At 44.1% G+C, this 10,715-nt stretch overlaps 1 protein-coding gene across 1 annotated transcript; it reads left to right on the top strand.

Annotated features, from left to right (window-relative positions):
* Positions 1-7,876: 7,876 nt before the first annotated feature.
* LOC125945674 (uncharacterized) lies at positions 7,877-9,364 on the top strand. The gene is made up of 3 exons (XM_049667901.1): positions 7,877-7,957; positions 8,380-8,481; positions 9,153-9,364. The coding sequence occupies exons 1-3, from the start codon at positions 7,951-7,953 to the stop codon at positions 9,362-9,364; spliced, it is 321 nt and encodes a 106-aa protein (XP_049523858.1). The 5' UTR covers positions 7,877-7,950.
* Positions 9,365-10,715: the final 1,351 nt, after the last annotated feature.

Below are 10,715 nucleotides of genomic sequence, written 5' to 3'. Positions count from 1 at the left end.
AAAATCGTAGAACGAACTCAAATTCGTAAGCCTTGCGATAACTTCGGGAGAGGTGGAAAGTACGGCTATGCGACGCCTACTCCTTTTCTACAGGGAATATCTGGCGTACTGATAGTATGTGGACAGCCAGGCGCGTAGCCAGGGGGGGGGCTGATGGGGCTTCAGCCCCCCCCGAAATTTTTTCGTGCTGTCATGCACCGCCGACCAAAACAACCACCGGCGCCGGGAATCATTGTGGATTTTGTCTACGATGTCTTTTTGACAATCGAAAAGACATTTCGGCGCGAAAATTGCGAACTCGGGCTGGATTTCGTGGAAACGCCCATGCACCTGGAGTCACATAACGTAAGGAGTTCCAGCCGAGCACAAATTTTCAAGGGATTTTCGATAGCGAGCGGGCGCGTCACGGCATCTCGCAGCGGCACCGGAATCTACAGAGCGCATGGATTTCAATTCCGAAACTTGATGGGTATAAAGTTCTCATACACTTTTGACGCGAAAAGTGCACTGACATTTCCAAAGGCGTGCTTCTGATTTTTAATTCTGGAACTTTCTGGGTTTAATGTTTTTATAAAATTGGGCCAACATGCACGCACTTGAACGCGTGTGTCCAAGCCGTTCCAGAAATGGAAGCACGCGCTCGCAATCTTCCACAAACACGAAAATATTAAATATCACCGTGACTGTCAGCTGGCATCTGATAATTTTCTACAAACATTTTCAGCAAGCGCGCCCAATGTGATCGATAAGCTGGACCAGGGCAGGCAAAGTAAATTAAGAGAAAACAGAAGAAACTCAACGGCCTATTTAATTTGAGACAGTTCTTCGTTGTGGGCGGCAAGGTCTTGCTCTCCGTGGCGATAGGGACACTGGTCCTATGGATTTAAGCAAAGCCCTCGCTGAAAATACAGGTATTTCCAGAGCGCTTCTTCGCATGCGAGCTGATTGTGGAGATACACATCTGAAGAACCATTTGGAAAGTTGCCCCAGTAATGCCTCGTATTTAAACCATCCGTACAAAACCAAATTATAGAAATTTGTGGTGAAATTATCAAAGAAAGCCTAGATGCAAAAGTGAACGCTGCAGGCTGCTTCTCCGTACTTGCAGACGAAACGACGGATATTGCTGGAATCGAACAGCTTACTGTTTGTGCAAGGTACGTAAACAAGGATGTCAACGATATCGAAGGAAGGAAGGAAGGAAAATAAGAGGTGAAAGGCAGAGAGGTTAACCAGGTTAAGTGTCCGATTGGCTACTGTGCACAGGGGGATGGGGTAAGGGCAGAAAAGATTAGAAAACAAAAGAAGATTAAAAAAAAAACTAAAAGAAACGCATCAGTCTGCACATTCTATAGTTTTTCACTAAGTCCTGTTTCTTTTAAAAAGCGTAATAGCGTTTTTAAAGCAGTTCGTTCCGACGTCGGCTGGGACCAGGGACCAAGAATTGTGGCTTCCGTAAGAGGACGGCTGTCTACCTTGTCGAGCGTGGTGCTGAGGAAACGATACCGAAGTGCTTTTAGGTTTTAGCACAGGAATAGATGCCCTCTCTCATGGAGACCGCAGGTTATATGTATATGTGTACAGAGCACTGCACGGGCTCGGGCTTACCCGAAAGCCCGGGCCCGGCCCGTGGGCCGGGCCGGGCCGGGTAGAGCAGTTTTTCACGCGCTCGGGCTGGGCTCGGGCACGGCGTGTGCTTTTTGACCCGGGCCCGGGCCGGGCTCGGGCTTTCTGGTGGTGCGCATGTAACGTGCAGCGAGTTATTCTCGGGCGTTTCAACTCTGAAAAACATGTATTTTTCGGTCTCGGGCCGGGCTCAGGCCAGGCCTCGGGCCTAAGGTAAATGGGTGGCGGGCCGGGCCGGGCGGGTAACGTAGATTATTTCCGGGCCCGGGCCGGGCCCGGGTCTCGCCATAAAAGTTTTGTTCGGGCTAGGGTGGGCAGCCCAACGTAAAAACGGGCCCGGGCCGGGTCCGGGCTGAAAAAGTCGGCCCGTGCAGTGCTCTAGTACAAACTGCTGCATATTCTAGTCGCCCTTCCAGTGCCACTGCAGCGCAGGGAGATTTTCAAACATGAGATTACTAAAAAAACCACTTGCGCTTCACAATGAGGAACGCATGATTATGCTGGCGATTTTATACGCCCACAGAGACGTCGCCATCAACGTGTCCGAAGTTACTGAACGCTTTGCTAAACCTCCCCGCCGAGTGAAGTTTATCGTTTAGATAGCGAAGCAGCAAAAATCAATGCCTGTAAAGATATCTGTTCCTTCACGTTCCTATATAAGCTCGTAATTATGAAAACGTATGACTGTTCATTAGCTTTTAAAACCACAGAAATTTTCACCGTTTATTGTAACAGTTAGCATGATGATCAAAATTATCCTGGGAATAGAAAAATTACGGGGACATCAATAACCAATTTTGACAAACCTTGCTCATTGAAAGCCCGGCACACGCGGCGTTTCCCAAAAACGCACTCGGATGTTAGGTAAATCAACTTGCCGCATCATCTGTGGCTTTCGTTTGTCCTTTTCTCTCCTTTTTAGCTACATGTATTTACTTCTTTTTTGAAACGAAGCAATAGCCTTCTTTGACTTTGGGTGCAGAATAATTGTTGCCGTTGTGCAGGAAGTTAAAATACGCATTTTCGTATTGACTTCTGCATTCTTTTTCTCTTATTCTAGCCACATGGTGCTGTCGCGATCGCAGCATGGCCCAAATGCATATCACAATTTCTGAGATCATAGTTTTCTTCTTTTCTGGATCGTCTGTCTTTATACTCGTATGCGTGATGTTTACTATCTGTGACTGCGCAACATGTTTATTTGTCTTGTTTGACGCATTATATACAATGACGTTTCCTTAGATACGTAGATTTATTGCAGACTTATACGTATATTTAAATATCTTGTTGCGAGGCTTTGTGTATACAAGCAGTGAACTTGGTTTCACGCGACACTTTCTTGCCGTTTATCTTGGCATTTGTATATTCCATTCTATATCTTCGCATTTCTAATGTATATTTTGCGGAACTTCTGCTTTTTATATGTAATCGTTGTTGCAACTATAATTTCGGTACAATTACAATATACGACCGTTAACATCTGCTCCTGCGCAATCCATTGCAACGAAGGACAGCGTCATTGAGGTTTTTCCCTGGCCGTTGCATATGTACAAAAATGTAAACAAGGTTGTTAAATGACAAAGATTCATCCAAATATTTGTCAAGTTGTTCATTTTATGGCCTTTACGTTTTTCATACCAGCTGCATGCACTGCTTTGCTGGATTCGAACTGATATAGTTCGAAAGTTCGCGTGATACTTTCTTTACTTATTAGATAGACAAAAAAAAAAAAAAAACCGTGGAAGCATTGATATTAGCTATTACTGCCACAATTTTTGGGACATACGAAGCTATTCTTTTATGAAACAAACACATAATTTACTTGTCTTGACTTTGCGTATAGCGTTAAATAATTCGTTTTCAGCACCTAATATACAATGGCATTGGCAATGGCAATGCAGTTATTATTCATGTATTTGATGCCTCGACAACGTTTATAAGGAGGAGGCCGCGTTGCAACTTGAGCCCCCCCCGAAAAAAATTTCTGGCTACGCCATTGGTGGACACCCTATAGAACGACTGGTAGCCGTGAAGTTCAGTCGCAAGTGGTTACGGAGTATAGGCGAGTGCAGACTACATATGGTAGCGAATGAGCGTATTAGATGTCGCTTGTGAATTTACTTATGTTAATTTGTATTCTACAGCATACAGACTATAGGCTACTTAACTGTGGACACTGTCCTGTGCTACTCACGTGCAGACACCGCGACAGTGGAGCGCGCGTGCATGGAGAGCACCCAGTGCTACCCCGGAGAGATATGCGACGAGGGCTTCTGCAAATGTCCGAAGGGCAAGGAGCTTAGTAGGGATCTTGCGTGCGTAGGTAAGTGTCCGCGACGATCTTCAGAACACTGCCTCAGTGCATTGGCATCGAGTGCATTGGCATCGAGTGCATTGGCATCGAGTTCATTGGCATCAAGTACATTGGCACCAAGTACATTGGCACCAAGTACATCGACATCGAGTGATTCGGCATCGATTGCATTGGCATCGATTGCATTGACATCGATTGCATTGGCATCGATTGCATTGGCATCGAGTGCATTGGCATCGAGTGCACCGGCATCGAGTGCACCGGCATCGAGTGCACCGGCATCGAGTGCACCGGCATCAAGTGCACCGGCATCAAGTGCACCGGCATCACGTGCACCGGCACTTGGTGCTCGTGATGCGGGCCACCGAAAGCCTGTATACCGCATCTGAGAAGGTATATCGCTGTGCTGACAGTAACCGATGCTGTGTTTGTATATACACTCGAAGGCCATCTGCAGCGAAATGTTGTACCCTGGTAAAGACCTAGTTTCGATAGTGTGAATATAAACTGAGCTACCGAGCACGATTTGACGTTTGAAATACGAACGTAAAGCATCACGAAAAGCTCGCAAGAAATAGCCGGTTTCGATACCGAAACTTAAGAAACCGCCGCCATTACCTCTCGCCTTGAATGACGGTGCGTGGCTCTTGGGGCATGGCCTCCTACAAAAGGCGGCGACCGCGGCTGCCTCCCAGCACGATGTTTTCGTTGTGGCCGTATCCTTTGAAACGGGCCAATGAACTAAAACTAGATACAGGTCTTGGCGCCATCTCGACGCGACTACAGCAAACAGGAGCAAACTCTCTCGTTAAGCCTAATGCACCGCTAATTGAGAACGTATCTGAAAAAACAGTTCCAATTTGTTACCAGTATACGCCGCTGTCGAAGAAGCATTGCACAAATTTGATGCAAATATGAGCATTAGGGGGGAACAAATGAGCCGAACAGTTCAGGCCGACGATTCGACAGGTCGGAAGGAAGCGGCTCGCACTTCGACGGCCGCGCCGCCATGTTTCCCCACGTAAAGCTCCCCGTGCGTGCGTTAGCGTTGAACGCTAAATGCCGAAAATAGCGTGCGTTCGTAAGAGCCCCCAGTACCGTTTACGCACAGCGCATGCTCAATGCGCGGAGAACGCAACGCTAACGCCAACTCCTTGCGTTGGCTGCTATACGGTATACTAAAGATCTCTATATTTATCCGCAGCGATCAAGCTGCCAAAGACGTCCAACAACCTGCGCCTGTTCCTCTGGTTGTCAGCCGCCATGTTGGCACTGATCGTGGTATTCATCACGTTCGGCGGCTGCCTCTACCTGCTGGCGCAGCGGGCCGAGAACGAGCAGATGGAAATCGCCAAGATGTTCGACCAGACGGAAGAGTCGGTCATATAGCGGGACTCCGTGGAAGTTCTCCTTGTGAAAGCTGCCAACTGCATTTAGCTTGTCATTATTCAATAGTGATTCGTGCTTTTTAAGTAAGAAATTATACCATTTTATAGCCGAACGCGTTCATTCGAGTTTGGAAACAGAATGAAATACAATATTGAGGAATTTGATTCAGAAGAACATTTCGTGTAATATCACTATCAAGCACATATTACGAATACGCATATTACGAATACATATTACGTGTATATTATATATATACGTGCCTTTACATGCATTTATTATTTATGTTTATTTGAGTCTACTGTGAAATCCCGCCTGCGATGTATAGGAGTGAAGTGTACAAACCAGATACTTAACTATTCGCGGAGTTTAACAGAGTTAAACATTTTTGCGTCACTCGAAATGCGGGGACCAAATGTCGCTGTGTCATCACTGTGCGTGATATTGTTCATTGGACTCGTATGTACCTCAGAAATTATTACTGTGAAATAAATCCCAAATTAAAACAACTGTTTTTATATGTTGCATATTGCTGAGCCAAACTCAAAGTGTATTTTCTATTTATCAAAGGCGTGATTACTGACATTGTCAAATAAATCACAGATATGGTACCAGGAGCGCTAACCTATTTACAACCACCAGGTTGACTCTAAACACTGCGAGTGTTCACCCGGTTCGCCATACACCCTGTTCACCATGCGCAGGATGCATTTATCTATGATACCTTGATATGTGCAATGTCCCATTCGGGACATTGTCAAGGTATCATAGATCTATTGCATAGCGCTGTGCTTATCTATATAAACTGTCTGCGCTATTCTGAACACTGGAAAATGATAAGAGCATCTTGCTTATCGTGCAGGATACACGTGTCCATCAAAGGCGCCATTCGGAAGATTGTAAAACGTATCATAGGTTTAAAGGTGCAAGGAGCGCTTATTTATCTTAAACTTGGTGCTACTATTTACACTGCCGTGTGATAACTTCTACCTAATTGTCGTTCATATCGCGCTTATCTCTCTAGATCATTGGTGATGTTCTAGACGGTGTCTAAATTCGCGATATTGTCGAATTCGCAATCTGGTCTTCCATAATTGGCTTACAGACAGCCACGCTTGTCTGATAGATTCAAACGGGGCAACATGGCGGAATTGGACAATGTCCCAGTATATCATTTCCTATCGAGCTGGACAACTGGGTTTCTTCCTACCCCGACTCGGCGATGCCTTTCATAGCGAAATAGAGTCTAATGTAATGATTTTATAAGAGAATGCGTTCGCATATCTGATCACCCCATGCACTACGATCATCATCACTAACCTGTGACGTGCACTGTAGCATGAAGATGACTCCCAACGACTTGGCCCAGTAGTCGGGCCTGAAAGGTACACTTAGCACAAGAATTGGGAAGTAAGCTTGAAACAGAGACTGAATCGAAAGCATATTTTATACGAGATGATGAACTGAAGCGGACAAGAACGAGTAATGCCAATCTCCCGTTGTGAAGGAGATATGCAAGCTTTAAGCAGGTGGGCAGCTAGTGAAAAAGAAGACAGAGAAATAAACTTTATTTTCTAAAGTTTAATCAAATGTAAGGTGGATTCACAAAAAAGGGAAGCGCAGTTTTCGGCAGAACAGAATTAGATGAAGCAATGAATTTATGGAGGCCGTAGGCGTCGAATGAGTTCTGTTGTCGGATGGCAGGGGCAACTTGAGACTGCTCGAGAAAAATTGTAGTCCAACAGCGGATTTATATGGCGGATGATGATGACTTAAATCTGCATAATTATTAGATAATGTACCTCAGTGTTTCCCAGTTGTATTGGACGACACAAAAGTTGGGCGTTTATTTCTTATCTGTTACATCTTATCGTTATAAGCATGATCACAATGCTATGCCGTTCTTGTGGTCAGTTCATCTCCTTATTGCCTGATTTGCGTTAGGTGACCCAGCGTTCGGTTCAGTTCATTTTATTGATTTCAAATACAGTACACTGTATGGTAACAAGTACACAGAAAGAAGTCCCAGAGTGAATCACTGTAAGAGGACACCTTGTTATAATGATTGGTAAAAGATTAACAGAATAGCAGCTCAACAATGTAACTGAATGTACTGAATTACCTTTAGGAACACGAAAAAGTTAAATTAGCACAGAAAAAAAGCATAAGCAATACAGAAACATGGAAAAAGGATAAGATTACAATTTATATTATAAAATTATTAAACATATATATTCCTAATAAAAACACTTAAAACCACCTGCTTATTTGCCAATTCCCCGTAGTGGGTATGAGCCAGTGTTTGGACACAAGAACAATATGTGTGTTTTAAAACTTCATTGTTAGGCATCCGGCAATGTTAATGTCCGTTTAGCTACTTCTGGTTGTTTTTTTTTTTTTTTTTGCTTCTGCCGTCATCGTGGTCGTCATGCGTCATACCACTGAGAGTTCACGCGGAAGAAGCAGCCATCATCGGTCCGCCATTACCTCTGAATGGCGACGCGTGAAAGTGGTGCTCGTGTAAGAAGAAGTAGAAGAAGAATCATCGATCAGGGCTGCGGCTGCTTTCATCCGCTTCTGGGAAACTTCTTTAGCCCAGCTGAAAACTGCGCACAGCATCGGCAATGACCGGTAAGTGCAATTCCGCGAAGGCTTTCGCGCACGGAAGCGACTTGCCAGAACTGTTCGCCGAGAAAGCTGGTGTATACCGATCTGCGCTGCATCCTTCAATGATGGCATCCTGAGACCACTTAAAGGTGTTCCGCGCCAGCGCCCTTTTACTTCTCCAATGAAAACTCAAACCTACAAGTGTGATCCCCTGACTATTTAGACGGATGCACACAAAAAAAAAAGAAAAAACCCTAGTTCCCAATATCACTTCGCTTGGCTGTACCTCTTAATCGCACATGGCTTGGAGGAAAGGTTGGAAGCTGGGACCGCCTCAGAAGCTGATGGAAGAATAAAACTAATTAGATAGCTTTAATTCTTCTCAGCAATTAGAACAGTGCTTACAAGTGCACGCAGAGAGGCTATGCTGTGTTACTACTTCGCAGGACTCTTCGCCGACAGTGAGGTCACCTGTGCCAACGGCTCCCGGCATGAGCTTGAGCGTCTAATCTGGCGCTTAACCGTTGTGGCTGTGTTAGCGTCTCAAGGTACGAAGTGGGGCTGTCGAAAAAGATGCTTTCGTTAGGCTTGTGGATAGCCCCTAGAAATGAGCGAGAACTCGTTTTAGTGCCTTTTACCTCTGTTGAAGAGATGCTTCCAGGCAGAATACGCTTAAAATATGTTCCTTTTTTTCCAATACCAGAAATATAGAATTTTGTAGGATAACGCACGAAGATCTGCGTTTCAACCGTCCGGTCAAGATTTCAGACATCGTAATTATGTAAACGTTATCTCCATACCATCGCTTCTGTAAAGAAGATATATCGGACGTCGCCACTGACGTGAAATTCCAGAACTATTTACACCTGTTCTGTAGTGCTCACAATTTCAGTGGTGCGCTCCACAGTAGTTTTGTCACATTAATTTCTCCCGCTGTCGCGCCATATCTGTTCTATTCGTCTCCCAGTTATGCAATCGTAAAGCTGTTTTTTTTTCCTTTTCATTATTCTTTTTATTTCAACAACTTTCTCGATTTCAAGTAAGCGCCAGAACAAAAAATAGACACCGCACAATTAGTACAATTGGGATTTTCGCTGTTCTGTGCAGCATATTTTTGAAGAAAAAAATGTTTTGAGAGAATGTTGAGCAAAACGATTTTACCGACTCCATGCATTTATATGGCTGAGCATTCAAGGTACATTCATGGCACTGAACGCAGGCTCGGAGGGCTTCGAACTCCGAGATTTCGACAAATACGACGTGATCAACGCGACCCTGCCCCACGCGACCGTACGTCTGCTGATGTCGGACGAGAGTCGCTTCTTCGTGCAGATAGTCTTGTCCAAAGAAGAGCTAGGCGGTGAGATCAAATTCACCTACCTCGAAACCATCAAGGGTCAGAGCATACCTCCGCTCGTGCTAAGAAAGTGAGTGTCTCGTGTTGTCAGCACAAGTCATTTGGCGAATGTGCCAATTCTGCTTTTCATTCATTCATTCATTCATTTATTTATTTATGATTACCCTCAGGGCCAAAGGCATTAAAGAGGGGAGTGGGTTACAGCAAATGAACATAAAAACAATAATAAAAAAGCAGTTAGAACGTTCAAGTACAAAGGCTTCTGATTATACAGTTTTAGCTAAGGTTAAATCGTCATAAGAAATTGGTAGCAAAGTACGATAGTAAAATGGTAAATACAAAAAAAAAAAATACAAAACGCGCTTAGGTTACAAACATATAGTAGGAAAAATGCTCCGATTATACAATGTTAGCTAAAGCCGCTCGAAACCTTTGGTTATATCGTGAATGGATACGATTTCAGCAGGAAGGTGGTTCCATTCCGTGGATGACCGATGGAAAAATGACTGCAAGAAAGTTTTAGTGTGACGTGATTCGAGACCAACCTTATAACGATGGTCGATTCGAGGCGATACGTATTGTGGCTGAAAAAATGAGATCATTGCGGAGTGTTGAAAGTTCTATTGTAATTAGGTAATATGAAACGAACTGAATGATTTTGAACGAGTTCTAATGAATTAATTAGTTATCAGTGGCAGGATACCAAACAGCACATGCGTATTCTAGTCTCGGACATATAAAGGTAGTATAAAGAAGCATTTTTATGGCTGAAGGGGCACTTGAAAAGTTACGGCGCAGGTAGTCCAGCATGCGGTTAGCATTGCTAATTACGTAGTCGGTATGAACATTCCAAGATAAGTTAGCAGAGATATGCACACCTAGGTATTTGTAAGAGTTAATCATTTCCAAGGGAACATTATTTAGATAACATGTATCGATGCTGTTAGTTATTCGGGATACACGCATCACTTTACATTTGCCAACGTTTAGTTCCATTAACCAATTTTTGCACCAATTAGCTACAGTAGTTAGATCAGACTGCAGGTGGTTAGGATCTTCTGCATTAGTTATTTCACGAAAGATAACACAATCATCAGCAAATAAGTGAATGTTAGATGATAGAGAGGAAGGGAGGTCGTTAATATAAATGAGAAACAAAAGAGGCCCGAGCACTGAACCTTGCGGTACACCGGAAGTTAGGCTTCGAAGTGGTGAGTTATGGCCGTTTGCGGTTACAAATTGAGTGCGATTAGATAGGAAGCATTCAATCCACTTCAGGATGTTGGTGTCAAGGTTCAGCTGACTTAGTGTATAAAGTAAATGTTTATGACAGACCTTATCAAATGCTTTAGTGAAGTCTAAAAAAATGCAATCTGCAAATGATGAACGATCGAGAATACGATGTAATTTATGCGCGCAAAGATT

This window comes from Dermacentor silvarum, chromosome 5 (assembly GCF_013339745.2).
Source record: "Dermacentor silvarum isolate Dsil-2018 chromosome 5, BIME_Dsil_1.4, whole genome shotgun sequence".
In the NCBI taxonomy this organism is placed as follows: Eukaryota; Metazoa; Arthropoda; class Arachnida; order Ixodida; family Ixodidae; genus Dermacentor; species Dermacentor silvarum.
This window is presented reverse-complemented; position numbering and strand designations above follow the sequence as displayed.